Source organism: Platalea leucorodia (genome assembly GCF_965183815.1).
Source record: "Platalea leucorodia genome assembly, chromosome: 4".
Lineage (NCBI taxonomy): Eukaryota > Metazoa > Chordata > Aves > Pelecaniformes > Threskiornithidae > Platalea > Platalea leucorodia.
This window is the reverse complement of record NC_138826.1, coordinates 23,390,393-23,405,763: the sequence shown is the minus strand read 5'-3', so window position 1 is coordinate 23,405,763 and position 15,371 is coordinate 23,390,393. Positions and strand designations below refer to the sequence as shown.

The window sequence follows — 15,371 nt, the reverse complement described above, 5'->3', positions numbered from 1 at the left end:
CCAAGTATGCATTGAGAGCACTCAGTGCAAATGTGGTTTTTCACTTCAGCTGACACCAGCAGGGCTATATACTGAATTCAACGTGGCCTCGGCACCCTCTCCAACTGAATCCCCAGTGGGAATTTGACAGAGGCGCAGAGTGGTTCCTCAGGTTGAACTCAGTCAGGACAACGGTGATAGGGATCCTGGCCTTGCAACATCAGGCAAAGGCTTCTTTCAACAACCTCCACTGGCTAAAAACCTGGTTAATGCCTTACCTGCAAGACAGCACCTTAGTTCCCATTAGCAGGCCGCACTGGTGGTTCCCTACACTGAATAAGGAGACAGACAGTTCAAGGCTTGTTGGCTGGCAGGCAGAGAAGGCTGTTGCTTTCCCTATGTATGGAGTGCAGAGTGGCTGGCATGAATCCTGCGCATTAAAAGCCTAGGGGCCTCCTGCTTAGTCAGCTGCCCACACTCAGCTACTGCCACTTTTGGCTCTGCCTGCCCCACCTTCACCACTTGACAGCCTCGGGAAGGCTATGACCTTCAAGGATGCAAGAGCTATGCCTTTGTTACAGGCCAGTCAATGCAAATCAGAAGGTGAGTTGCAAACTTTATTTCTCTTCAATGGCAGTCTCACCGCCAACTTTTTTCTCTTGCGAGTCACTCATCCAAATATTATCTTGGACCCCAGCTTTACTCAGCTACTTAATCCTGAGCCCCTGTGCCCCCAAGTTGCCCAGTGCTGTTGGGGCAGCGTGACAGCCCTGCAGCATACCAATAGCATCTCCCATCTCCACTCCCAAAAGGGATGCTAACAAACACCATCAGCACTGCAAAGCTCCTTCCTCTAGGGTCACTGAGCAACTGCCTCCTGGATTTAGACTTGGAGTTTAACAAGGGTGTCAAGGAGAGGAAACGCAGATGAGGAACGAGAATGAGCAAACTCCTCAGAGTGTGATAAAGGGCCCATTCATAAAAAGTTATACACCATTTAAAGGCTGGGTTTTCACACACTTCCCTGGGAAAATATGCAGCGCACATGTATTTTTTTCTCTCTACAAGAAGCCCGTGCTTTCACAATTCACACTAATCCCCCTCCCCGCCCCCTGCTGAATTGCCGTCTGTCTGCCTCTTCCGAGCTAATTTCATGGGCTCAACCCCTTGCGGGAGCAGTGGCCACAGTGTCTCCTTCCAGATGGAAACGCTCGCGAGTCCACCTGCACTAGGGGGCGGGGAAGTGCTTGGCTTCTGAAATACCTTTAAATTACTCGGCAGAAAAAATAAATAATGAGGAGCTAAGTTGCAGCTGCTGGAGCAATGTTACCTGACGCATGTGCAGCAGAAAACAGCAATAAATGCTGCCAACCCCAAAACAGGCAGGAAGCAGTAAAACCAGCTGCCAGCTCTGCGCTGAGAGGCAGGCCCGCAGAAGCCTCTGGAGACCAGCACAGCTTCAGCCTCAGCACCTCACCTGGTACCAGGGCTGGGATGTCCAGTGGGGCCAAGGCGAGCACCCAGACCTCCCTAAGCCCACTGACCCCACACCGACTAGCCCAGTCCTGTGCTGCAGCATGGGGCACAGCACCTCTAACACAGCTGGTGATGCTACACAACCTGATTGCTTCTTTCCCTTCAGGCAGGAGGGGCTGTTGGCAGTGCAGCATTTTACATGTTGGGACACCAAGGTTAGGGGATGGAGTCAGCATCAGAGCCAGTGGCAAAGCAGGTGGGACTCCTGACTGCCCACTCAGGCTGACAGAACACTTGCAGTTATGATACCAGGAGGCAGAGGAATAGGGAGGACACAGAGGAGCTGCACTTCCTTGAGATCTTTGGGAGCAGGAGCAGAGTAGAGCCCTTGCACAGTTTGACCTTCTACACATGGTCTAGCAAGTTCCCTGCTAGAAGCACAGAGGCTCAAAGTACAGACTACTGTGTATTTGTAAACACAAATACTTGAGAAATAATGGCAGGAGCTTGGGCCAGGAGCTGTATGGCTGCTTCATTCTGTCTGCCTGACAGTTCCACCCCGGTCCTAGGAAACAGCAATAATAAAACTCCAGAGACCACATTTTTAGTCCCAGCCATGCCCCTGGCTCACTTCCCTCTCTGCCTCACTTCTCAAGCTAGAAAAGGAAGGAATAAAGTCTTTGCTACCAAAAGGCTTGGAGCATGGATCATTTGGTGTGAACACAGCACACCAACATCTCTGGATAGAGACATGAATGTCAGTGCACTGGCTGGACGAAGGCTCCTTCCAGGTAAAGGAAGGTTTGTTTCTGTTTGCTTCCCCCCACCCCTAAGCACCAGGAAGAACACATGAAATGCAATTGAAATAAAACAGCTACTCACCCAGTAATGGAGCCTTCCTCCAGTAGCCATCGCGCACCTCCACATAATCATACCAGCAAAGGCGACTTTTAAATAGGTCCATTGATGTGAAGTTTAACATGATCTGAAAGGAGAGAGTACACACTTCTCTTTGGGAAGGGAGCTACTTTAAAGAGAAGACCCTACAGATGATATGCTTTACCTCTGCTACAGTGCTGCCTAAGTGAGTATGCAGGAAAAGACAGTTGGACAGTCAGTTGGATTTTTTAATCAGCTTTCCTTAAAAAAGAAAGGCTTCTCAAGGTATTTTAATGAAACCATGAAAGTACATGACAGCAGACAGCACTTTACTACCCATTCTGTAATTCACAGTCACTGCTCCTCAGTTATTAAAATGCTACTTTAAAAAAGCCCAGTTTGGGTTTTTTAAAATTAAAAATTGAATCTTTGCTTTTGATTAAGGTGAACGTCATAGAGAAACACATTGCCCCAAAGCACAGATGTTTGGGGTCTATACCTTATATAAACGACACTTGTAAGAAATAGCTAATTTTGCTGACAAGTTTCCACATTCTGACAATTGCACTCACACCATCACCACGATGCAATTGTGTTCAGTGGCTTTAACAAGCAGAGCTTATCATTACAATTATATCCCTTTGATCTCCTTCCTCTGTAACATGGATTACAGGCCTTGCTCTACACCTATGGAAGTCACCAATGGGGTGTACTTGTGGCATTTTTGTCCTTGCAAGATTTGACCCATGTATTAATTTACATCTATAGTCTGCCACAGAAATGTCATTAGATTAAAATTGATATTCTCTCCTAAAGCTCTGTCTGGATGTGCAGAGTGCAGTCTGTAATGATGTTGCTTACTTTGTTCACATTTGTTTTCTGACTTTGGACAGCAAAAGGAGATTCATCTGTTTCTATGCAGATGAATACTACACGCCCAATATCTGTTCTAAGCTAATGCCCCAGTGCCATGATGCTACTTCTGGTATTGCTGCATTTGATCAAACAGATAAATTGAAGCATTTAATCTGAGCTTGATGTTTTGGTTTTTTTGTTTGTTTTTGGTTTTTTGGGTTTTTTTTTTGTTTGTTTTTTTGTTTTTTAACATTAGCGGTTCAGCATTTAGATGTTGGGTCCTACCCAATACAACTCTTCTGAAGAGGCTGAGAGACAAAGGGAGATTCTACAGTAAGATTTACACCACAAAACTCCTAGTGCCGTAGTTTCAAAACCTGGACGGTTCTTGGCACCTCTGCCCCTGGTGAAGATCTCCCTGCAGCTAATGGCAGGAGCTCAGCACTGCATGGGACTGGGATTGCAGGTGTCAGAACCGGGTCTCAGAACAAGACGGCTGCTGCAAAATGAGCAAGCTCTTCTTTGATTGAGTCCGAGTCTTAAGGGCGTCTCGAAGGTGGTCCTCAGCGCAGCCACTCTGCCAAGGAGGTCCCAAGCCGGGCTGCGCATTCTTGCAGCCTGGTACGGCATGAAAGGCTTGAAGGGCTGGTGTTAGTGGATTAAGGAAAGATTTCATTTCCACAGAAGATCAATAAAACAAAAGGAGCTGGGAAGAAAGTGGACAGGGTAGGCAACTGATGCGCAGCAGGGCTCGGCGTTTCAAGGCAGGGAGCAGGAGTCCCCTGACAGGGACATTATGCCTGCGTGACAGGGGCAGGCCACTTATGTCACTCACAGCTCCTCGGCTCCCTTCGGGACCCCAGCTTGCTGGCACATTTTATCTAACTCATCTGACTAGCACCTAGCTTTGAAAGGTGAGCTCAGCCGGAGCTAGTGAGTCGCAGAAAATGTCCATACAGGGTTCAGCCTCGAATCGAGAGGAAGGATCGATCAGAGATCAACAAGCAGCCCAGACCTATGAGGGGGCTCTGCTTCAGCATTACCTTTTCTCTCCTCAGGATCAGGTATTCCTGACCCCATCTCTGGGAGGACAGCAATGGTGCTCAGAAGCCTTTTCAGGCTCCATCCCTGCACTCCAGGCATGCAGAGATCTTTTGGCAGCTGCTAACATTGTCATCACAGGCAAAACCACAGGCAAAGAAAGCACAGAGTACACCTTGTGCTGGTGTGGCACCTACCTTCTCCCCTGGGGTCACCGAAATCCTCCAGACACAGTGGGAATAGGAGGGGTAGCCATTTGGAAAGCCAGGGGCTGAGAAATTCCCTGTTGAGTCCTGCAAGGTCTCTCCACAAGCTGCGGGAGAGGAGGGGGGAAAAAAAAAAACCAAAACAGCAACAAGGAGTGACTCTCTGAAAGACATCAGGGTCTACCAAAATGTCTGCTCATGGCTGCTGTGTGCAGGTTGGTGGCTGGTACTCTAAGGATGTTCATTCATGGTATTGGCCAAAGGTCCTTGACCACCTGAGACCTTTCCAAAGGGGTAATGTGAAATTTGTCAGAATTACCAGGGTAGAAGATGATCAGTGCAAGCATACAGAGGAAACAGCTTTTAAAGAGCCACCCTTCTTCCTTCATCTGCCTTCCACATGCCAGCACTTTCAGGTTTCAACCCTACTAAGGAATATCTCATCCACTAATCAAATGCAAAATATTACCCCCACCTCGCAACCCCAAGACTGCTGCCAGCGAATCTGTTTTCATTACAAGCTGCTCAATGAAGTTTTCCTTAGTTACCATTGTTAAGTGTCTTTTTTTTGGGTTAAAACATCCTAACAAAAGCAGGGCAAGCCCCACTGCCCTCATGCTTTGGCTGTCCAGCACCTACCCTGCTGTCACACTGCACTGCAGCTCTCTCTGCTCTCCACCTTCCCGTTTTTGTGGCCTGCTGCTGTTGATGAAATGTAGATCCCAGAGTGACTTTTGGGAAGCAATATGCACGCACATATGCTCCTATAGGGAACCACAGCTTCCAACATCTGGGAAAGCTGCGACTACTGTAGTTCCTGCTCTCTGAGCCAGAAAGACTGAGCTGGAACAAGGAGTGACCATCTACATCTGCAGAGCAGCTGACTGGCTAGGTGGGAGGATCACAAATATCAAATCTCCCATTTCCTTCAGAGTGCTCACTAGACATATGTAAATACCTATCGCAAGGAGCAGGGACCTTGGCTTGCCTGCTTTCCTGTTGTTTTTCCAATTTCATAATGCACTGATGTTATAAAGCTGCCCTTGACCTGCAACTTGGTTTCCTCAGTGACGGTAAGGCAGCTCCCAAAAATCCCTCATTAAGCAGCAGTGCTTTCAAAGATGCGACAAGGCCAAACATCTGGCTCCCTTTCTCATGGAAATGCTAGGGGATGTTCCTCTGCCTGATGCTATCACAAACTCACTAATTTTTCAGCCAAGATTACATTTAGATGGGCGGGTCGGAAGTTGGAGGTGAAAAGAGACTGGTCCCATTCAAAAAGTTTAATATCTTCAAAAAGGGGGAGAGGGAGTCACCTAGGCCAAAATTTCTCAATTTCTCTGAAGTAGTTTGATCCACAGCTTGACAGATCAGACTAGACGAACAATAGGTGGGGACACAAAAAGGGGTTTTGCCCAACCAAACAGCTCGTAGGGGTGCTCTGGAAGGTGGAGTCACTCCTAGGAACAAGTTGCACATATTTCAAGGCACAGGTCAGCATGGGATCTGTCAGTGATTCCTGTCAGGAAAGCCAAAAGTATTTTAAACTACTAGAAAAAAGCACCACTGAGCAAAACAGGCAGGTAAACGCACACATCTGCCCCAGAGGAATGAAGAAAATAAATGAAAGGTCAAAACCTCTACATTGCTCCTTCCTTCTCAAGCAGTTTTGAGCCCTGAGAACTCCCCCTACCATTATGCAACTACAAAGGAGCATTGCACAGCAAGTTTTAGTTTCAATTCTGCAGAAATAGCTAATATCCTCCCACCTCTCCCAAAATGTTTGGCAGGCGATGCTATCTGTATTCTTCAGGTGGGCAGAGAGAGATGCTTGTAAAAAGTGATGACCTGCATGAATTGGAGAAGAAATCTGGATTTCTGTTTGCAGAATAAATACACTTTCTTCCTTTCTACCTCTTGCAAAGATACCTTGCTTTGTTATCTGTGTGACAATCTGTTAGGATAATTCCAGCTCCCAGGATGCTCCTAGGACCCTCAACCAGGAAATGCATGCTGCCCCAGCAGATAAACATGTCAAAGAAGCTGAGTCCCAGCCATGCTTATTTTCTGAGGACAGCAAGCCATTCTTCAGCTGATCCTCTGGCACCACCACTGGTCAACGTATGGCCTGGAGTCGCCACCACCTTAGGATGGCTCTAGGAATGCCAACATCTGACAAGGTGTCCCAATAAAGAGGGATTCCAATCCATAACTCACCAAGATAAATAAATGTTCTTTTTCTCTGCTCAAAAATCTATTTAAACAAACATGAAATGATAGAGAGAGCTCTAAATCACTGGGAACACATACTACATGACCATAATGACACAGGACAAAGAGGATTACTGCTCTCAGCTGAACCACAGTGAAGGTTTCTGACAGCCCAGACTTAATTCTCCTAAGTGTAATTACACAGTTCCTGGCAAGACTGCGTAATTATGGAACAGGTACTCACGTATCTACTACCAAACACTACTCTGCTAAAACATCATGAATGGAGACCTAGCTAACTATCCAAACCTTGCAGAGGAAACTCTCCAGACGCACTGGGAGAGGCTGGCCTTTCAGCGCAGTGGAGAGCGATTGCTCACACGTGCAAGGGGAAGCACAATCATAATGAGCAACGCATATTTGTGAGTAGAGCACAATCTCTTGCAGAGCACACCAAAAAGCAATACAACTGTGCTCCACTTAGTAGCAAAGAAGCCAACAGGTCCAATAAGATTAGTGTTTGGTATTTCTGGGATCCAAGAAACTGAGCTGAGGTGTTTTTTGCCCATGGTGAAGAGGCTGTTGCACACATAAGCAGCTAGAAAGGAACAGAGGCGAAAAGCGAAGTAGAAAAGGTGAATGCTTCAGAAGTCATTTGTAAATGAAGTAGTTGAGTGACAGGTACTTACTGCTCATCAGCTGGTTACTCGTACACTACATTTTTGAAAATGTACAGAGAATCGGATGGGATGATATAATGCAGGACCATTCTCAATGTATAGTTTAACCATTCCTGCACAGTTAGCACAGCCACACAGGCCTGTTTCCTTTAGCACAGCACAAGACAGCAGGACGTGCTGTTTTAAAGTCTTTTGTAGTGACTACACTCATCAAATCCTCAACCATGCAGCCATATCAAATCTAGCATTTACTACTATGTAGCAGAATGCATCTTGCCTTCCAGAAATTCCTTCAGCGAATTTCATTTGGTTTCACCTGGCTTGGCACTAACTTTAACCCAGCAGGTATAAGCTTTGGAGAATTAAGAGCAATTTAAAACAGCAGGGTTTTAGAATGGAAAAGCTAAGCCAGCCCTAACTGTAGCAGCCACAAGAGCTCCAGTCTAATGAGTTGGAAAACCCTGTTTCTTACAATAGACACAGCAGTCATTCTGGCTCATACCAGTATGTGCTTGTAACTCATCCTCCACCATGCTAGCTCTTTTTTGGGGGGATTTTCTCAGACATTCTTAGATGGAGACTCTCTTTCTAGAAGGGAAACCATCTGCCATTCAACTTCTGGATTATGTTGCTGCATTTTACGTAAAATCCTCAGCTTGACTACTGAACAAAGTTGTCCTCAACCTAAAGTCTCATTCAGACCCTGCTTGAATGTACAACTTAAGTCCTTTGGTTTTGAACTTCTGTGCTTTGCATTTTGCAGAGGAAGAGAACTTTTCAAGCTACAGATTCAAATGGCAGCTGAAGACGTTACTGTCATTAAATATACCATACCCCTTCCCTTCAAATGCAACCTGTGTATAAATTTTGATGCAAAAAAAAAAAAAAAAAAAAACCCAAACCAATAGACATTCAAACAAAATGTGTTTAGTAGGCTTAACGCTCTATTCGTTCTGCTGCCAAATATGTTCTGAACTGCAATAACCTCTGTTAAAGCTTTGTGGAAAAAAACCTAAAAAGTAGAAAAGTTCTACTTTGCAAGTAGAAAACTTGAGGCTCAGAAGGGTCCTCATTTTAAAGAAAGTTGCTTTGTAGCTTTTAGTTTGACTTTAACCTCAGGTCAAAGCAGCTTTTCAGCTTGCCTCGAGAAATCTGAATCTGTAGTCGATGCTTCCAGCTATGGGAATGAAAAGCCTGCTTGGATTAAGTCTGACTCAATCAAAAAACATGGTGCAAAACATCCCTAATTTTTTTTTTTTTTAGTATTCAAACAAACCAATCCCTAAACTGACCTATGAGATAATTTTCCAAGACCTACATCTTGTTCAACCAAAAGCAAATTAGAGAAAACTATGAGTGGTAAAAAGAAAAAAAAGTTAATTAGAACTAGCACACCTAAGAAAGTTATACCACTTTATATATATATAGGTTATAAGGTAAGCTGTGATCCCCAAACATCACAGACCCTGAAGCCCTCAGAATTTATTCTAGACCCTTATGAACTCATACTCAATGACCTGTAGCTGGATACAGAGAAGCAGCAGATTTGCACACCAGCTATTGACCATTTTCCATGGCCTCATGAATGGTTCACAGAGCAGTGCTAGCCAGCCACTCACTTAACATGCAACCCTGTGTACTGGTAAAACTTATCCCTCCTCCACACCTTCTCCCCTCTCTCTGTGATATGCTTATTCCAAGAGGATTAATCATTTATGATCATATTAGGTTTATGATCAGTCAAAGCCACTCTCAACTGGACCAATATGCTGGCCAGACCAACCCATTTAGATAAACTCCTGGGCCATGCCTGCAAAAGTCCTTTTTTTCTTCCCTGCATTATTACAAATGTTACAGAGTCATTCTGCAAAATTAGGGCAACTCTCTCATTCTCCAATATCTTCTCATGGAGGTGTCATTACCTGCAGAAATTCAACAGAGTTTGTTAAATTTTCTACCTCCGAGCATCACACCTCCCTTGCTATCTCCCTTCTCAGTCACTGCACTCCATGCCACAGGCACTAGACCGGGTGCCATCTTTGCTTGAAGCCTCTCTTTACATCCTCACATTCAACCTGTCCTTAAATCCGACAGATTGCTTCTCTGAAATCTGGTTTTCTCTGTTAACCTGTTCAGCTAAAACTGTTGCATAAACTTTCACTAACATCTCCACCTTAAAAGGATCCTTTTGTTTTGATAGGCAAATTTAGTCTCCCATTCATATCTGTGACCCCAATGCTCTTTTTGCCAATCTTTGCAGACCCCACATAAAGCAGGACCCAGGCTATTGGTCTTCAGTATGTCACACATACGTAGATGGGTTCTCTATCAAAGCTGTTCCCAGTCTATCAACCCTTTTGCAGCAGAAAGAGGGATACAGCCATCCCCTAAACAGCCCAAAGCACCAGCTTCCAGCACCCAGTTGTTTCACAAATCAGCGTCTCTGAGCTTTCTTCCATGTTATCGCCAAAGCCTCAGTGCATCACACATAATCACAGAGATACACTGAAGGTTTCCTTAAGGCTCATCTCTGGGACGACAACTATATAAATAACTCAACAGAAGTCTGATGGTTGATATGTAGAGACACCAGTCTACCAGATATCCCTCTGCCACTTTGCTAACTCCTAGTCCCCACTCTGTCCGTGGTCTTGTACATCGATTTCATTTTCTATGAACAGAGTCTACACTGGACCAACCTGAAGCCTTAAACCAAACAGGAATACTGGCAAAGTACTAATAGGAGACACATGTTAGGCAAGTTCAGTTCTTCCACAGCTCCAGCCTGAAACATTTGATGGTCTACATTTCCCGAGTCTCTTTCATCAAAGGCATCGTTAAGGTGCTCTTGAACTCCAAAGCCTTCCAGATAAACCATGTGTCTACAATAAAGCTGAAGCCATCTCCACAAGCCATATTTACCTGGGCATTTGTACAACTTCCTCGCCTGAGCGATGTCTCCCTGACTCAGGCGAATACGCTGACCAATAGTTGGCCGGACCCCGTTATCATCACGACGGGGAAGGATGGTGTCGAGGAAAACCCCTCTAAAGGGAAGAACAGAGAGACAAAGAGCAGTGAAGTAGGGAGAGTGACACGATGCACAGAAAGTCATCCTGGCAGGCCTCCCACAACCATCCCCTTGACCATATATCCCACACTAACAAGCAAGAGTAATGCAGATTGTGATAACTGCTTGTCTTGAGGTGGCCTTCTCACTACAGCAGATAGCTTCCAAATGTGCAGGCAAGTCTGCCAAGTCAGTAAATTCCTCTTTTGATATGTCAAGATTGCTGCTGCCTCTGTTTGAGTATAGACACATTTCTTGCCATAAATCAGAAAAGGCCATGAAATATTCTTGCAGAAGGCTCATGGCACATCTGGCTCAGCAGAAGCACAGATCGGACCCTTAAGCCAAAGGAGCAGAGGGAAGGGGAGTTTGTTCAGTAGCAGATGGGGCTGGGCTGGCAGTGACTGCCATTGCCACAGACAAGAGAAAAAGATCAAGTGCTCTACCTTTGTTCCGCACAAGTTTCCAAGCTAATAACTCCACTCGTCTCTGCCTCTTTTTCCTCACTATTATTTCTTCCATGTGGTACGTCATACTCAGGAGCTCTCTACTGCACTTCTGAACTCAGTCCAGTAAAGGATTTAAGCTTGGGCCTCACTTCCATCAAAACACAAAGCCCATGCATCCAAGCAAGGGCTTGCATGCAAGAGAGACCCCAAGGCAGCATTAGGACTGCAGGGCTAAAGTGGGAGGGAGGAATCAGAAACCTGAACTCCAGGTTAATAAAGTCCAAGCTCTCACAGCCAGGCTTTCCAGTCCACAGGAACCATTTCACTGCACCCCTGAATGCCTAACAGGCTTGGAGGTGCCAAGGCTAACAGCAAGCTTGAAAGTTCAGCACCAGCTCAGTGAGGCACACTTCTCTTTCTGAAGGACAGGATAGAACTGTCCATAGAGTCCGATGGGAAATCAGGGCAGAAGCAATAATTTTAGTCCTGCCTAGTCCTGATACAAGAGTCTTCAAGTATGAGTTAAGCTCTAACTTACACAAGTAATTACTAATTACTAATCTAATTACACAAGTAATTCTGTTCATTGGGCTGCTCAGCTGCGTGAGAGCCTTGGAAAGGAGTTTGAGAGGTTTTTTTTTTTTATTGGTTTAATTTTAAATAAATACTGCAAACAGAGTATTTGGATCACAGCTGTCCAGAGCTGCAGCCAATGTTCTTGAACAGAAAACATCATTCTATTAAACACATTTTGTGCAGGAAAATTCTTTTGTAAATATTCAAACTGAAGGAAGAAATAGAGGGGAAGGAATTTAATCTGTTTTAAAAACTAGAATCAGTTCTAGCATGGGGGATGTTGGGTTTTTTTCAGTGGTAGGAAAATTCCTGATCAGCACTAAAATCAGTGCTTACAAGCTCTGAGGTGAGCCTATCAAATTTTGATTGACAAATTCAGGCTGGCATTCTACATGCCAGCTGCATGCCTCGGGCTGAATTTATTTAAGTTTGTGTATCAAAAATAAATCCTCCAATTCCAGGAACACCATGAACAGAGGAACAGGTCGGTTTGCTCGCAGTACGTTTTCAAGCCTCCGGTTTGCTCGCAGTACGTTTTCAAGCCTCCTCAGGAGTTCACAGAAGAACTCAGCATTTGGCAGGGACATACTTCTGTGGCCAGTGAAATGCTTTCTGTAGATCTCCAGGCTCAACCAGGGAAGAATGACAAAGTTTAATAGAGGAAACCACCACTTGTGCACTCAAACTTTTGATTCTTTTTCCCATTCCAGCACTCACGACTACGTACTCACAGCCCCCAGCCTCCTGCACATAGCATACACCTAGGTATTGCTCACACAATGCAAACAACCCACAGCTTCAAATTAACTTGTGATCCCTTATTACCTGCCAAACACATTTTCTTCCAGAAGGCTGTACCCTAGGTTGGGCCAGTAAGATTTCTGGTTCTGCTTCTTCCACCAACTGAATTTTGTGCTTCCTTCACATGCATTGCTGAATATGACCCCAAATAGGAGGCAGTAAGTATAGTTCCTCTCATTTTACAGTCAAAGGAACGGAGAACAACAGAGAATCTTTCTGGCCTAAACCACACAGGTCCCAGCAGCCCCATGCTGTCCACCCAAACCCCATCTGCTTAACAACACTTTCTGATGTTAAGTTGCGCTTGTGGTGAGCATCTCTAAGAGCACTGATACTTTGGCTCACAAATTAATAAATACCAAGCAGACATCATTAAACAGAGGAGCTCAGGCACTCTAAAACCAGAACCGTTCTTGAATAAGATACCGAACCTCTCCTCCCAGAGGTAGGAAAAGAACCCAGGAATTCCAGATGCCCCATTCTCCTGCTGTCCAGGTACAGGCAGAGGATGCATTAGCTGTGCAATGCAGTGGTAAGTCAAGCACAACAACCCACCATTGCTACTAGCTAAGAATGACAGAGTTTAAGCAGAGATGCTATTAAGAGTCATTAGCAGTATCCTGAATGTGTAAAGTGTTACATAAACATTATGAAATTATCAACTGATCTTGAGAAATGCTGAATATTCACCATCCCATCTGAGGGCAATAGATACAGGTGCTTTAAACACCACTTAAGGAAGCAAATGTTCAAGGCAGGTTAAGCACTCAGCTGCAGGTAGCTATATTTTGTCCCAACTCTGTATTTATATCCCCATCTGCAGAGGAGAGACAACATAACCCTACTTCATACAGTGAAACCTGTGGAGGATGTTGTGTGTATATGTCTTGTGCAGGATTAGGATGGTGTGTTGCCAATAGATCAAGAAGATGCCCCTTGACATGCAGGCAGTGCTATGTGCATCCTGATTCAAATGGGAGCTTTGCAGAGGTCACACTTTGTAACTCCAGGCTGTGCTGCCATGTCTACTAAAAAGAGGCTTACTGAATTAAGGTAACCCACTGTTTGCCTAGGGCTCTGTGGAGGTTTAAACTTTCTTATTGCTAAGCTGCCATTTATGGGTCTTGACAGCAGTAAAAGAAATTGTTTAATGAGACAGCAATATTCAGTTTAATTTGCTGCCATGTCTGTAAGGAATCCACCAGGAAATAAAAGCCTGCAGCCATACTCTGCAAAACAGGCAACTTTCTGACATAGACAAGAAGAGAAGTTCCCATGGTAAAAACTTGTTACTGCTGTCATTACAGCCTCTTGTGCCGTACGCCTATTCCTATTAGCCACAGACGCAAATGAGAAACATGTTTCGCTGTGAACTGAAAATGAGCAGTGACTCCTGCAGCAATTTTCAAAAGCAGCACTGGAAACAATTTCCACTGCTAGGACTCATTGCATCTCAGAAAAACTGTCCCTTTCTGTTCTAGGTATAAAGTTTAGAATAAAAAGGGCCTAGGATCTGCAGCAGCATTTGACCATGGCAAACACCATATGATTTGCTATCATCAATATTCACAGGAGTCATAACCAACAAGGTTGTGCTAAGTGCCACTAAGAGTTGCTTCAAGACAATGAGTCACAGACACGGCTCTGTGTCCTTCACCTCCTCCTCACTTACATGCCCCATCTCCACTGGTGGGGTGCTCAGACCATCTTTTTCCTATGTGGACTTTCTGGGGTATGCTAATGCATTAACACACCCATTACAGCTGTTCCCTTAGCAGCATCACGCAGGGGCTATCTCCCATTCCTAGCCACCGATCTTAATGCAACTTGCTGGAACTTAATATCTTCATGGGCTCTATGCTTTCATCAGTTTTGGTTGCAATCGTCCAGCAGCCGCAAACCTCAGTAAGGTGGGAAGGAGACGTGCATATACTCACAAATCTCTACTGATTGGTCAAAGTAAGCATCGTTCCCTTAGGGGAGCAGATGTCAAGACAGGTCTTGGTAAAGTAAAAGCCTGTTCCCAGCACTGCCTATTTACGGTGAGAGCACAATCAGCCCACAGAAGCACTCAGTGCTCAGTTCAATTACTGCACAAAGACTGCTACCAGGGTGAGGGTGGGTCACGGAGACAAAGGGCTTAAAGAAAACAGACTTAAAAATCCTATTAAGCACCAATTTAAATTTAGAAGGACTCTTGCCATTTTTATCCCTTTTTGGCCCAGCAGTGTTCTGAAGGACCCTGGTTTTCAAGAGACACAGACTCAAAGGCATCCACAATATAAATGGCGGTAATAACTTAATCCTGCTTTTGTGCAAGACAATTCTAACCATTTAGAGTCTAGCAAATGCTGGAAGGGTCCAGCAGATGCCTCAAGGCAAGAAAAATTGTTTGCTTTGGGTATCTGATCCAAAGAAATCTCTGAAGGCTGCAAAGCACCCTTGCCCAGCCACCATCTCCCCCTGCCAGAACAAGCAACATTTCAGCTAGTTTGATAATTTTCCCCTGGTTGACGTGAAGTTTCAGAAACAAAAGCACAAAAGGCTTGGCAATTCCCTATAACTGGGGAGCAAGAAAATTTAAAAAGCCCCAAAGACACATTTAATTTTTGCAGCAAAAAGTTCTCCAGAGTGTGAATATTTGTGCTCTGCCTCCCATCCCCTTAGTCATGGTATGTAGTGAAGGAAAGCTCTTGGGAAGGAGCAGTAGTGGGATTTATGGAAAAAACTTCAAATAATGCAGCAGAATGGAGCTGGTCATCCAGTAGCTCTCATTCCAAATCCAGGACATAAATAACTATGGTCATTTCACCTCTCTATCCAGTAGACATGTCTGATCACAAAATGGGCTCCATCTGGAGGGATGAGATGGGAGTCAAGGGCAAACAGCCTACACAGAAATTGGCCAGTTAATTGGGACAGGACCAGGACTGAAAAATTCTCTATGAAGAACCCAGTCACATAGAATCACAGAGCTGCAGAGGCCATGATCTAAAGCACATGCATAAATGGTTAAAAAAATAGCCAAGCAATTAAAGATCATGTTTTAGAGTTTAAATTCTCCCTTGGCAAAGTTGCTAGGGATTCAGAAGGCAATATTGTGACTCCAAAGCATGAGCTGGACAACCAAGAGATTCAAAGGTGTTTT

At 44.8% G+C, this 15,371-nt stretch overlaps 1 protein-coding gene across 1 annotated transcript in view; it reads right to left on the bottom strand.

Moving 5' to 3' along the window:
• The window catches only part of TLL2 (tolloid like 2), a gene marked incomplete at both ends in the record, with an annotated part of 97,680 nt that overhangs the window by 19,156 nt on the left and 63,153 nt on the right, over nucleotides 1–15,371 (bottom strand). Inside the window, 3 exons of the mRNA XM_082308375.1 lie at nucleotides 2,334–2,440; nucleotides 4,428–4,543; nucleotides 10,250–10,374. Of these exons, the coding sequence (XP_082164501.1) occupies nucleotides 2,334–2,440; nucleotides 4,428–4,543; nucleotides 10,250–10,374 (348 nt within the window). The remainder of the gene's footprint in view (nucleotides 1–2,333; nucleotides 2,441–4,427; nucleotides 4,544–10,249; nucleotides 10,375–15,371) is intronic.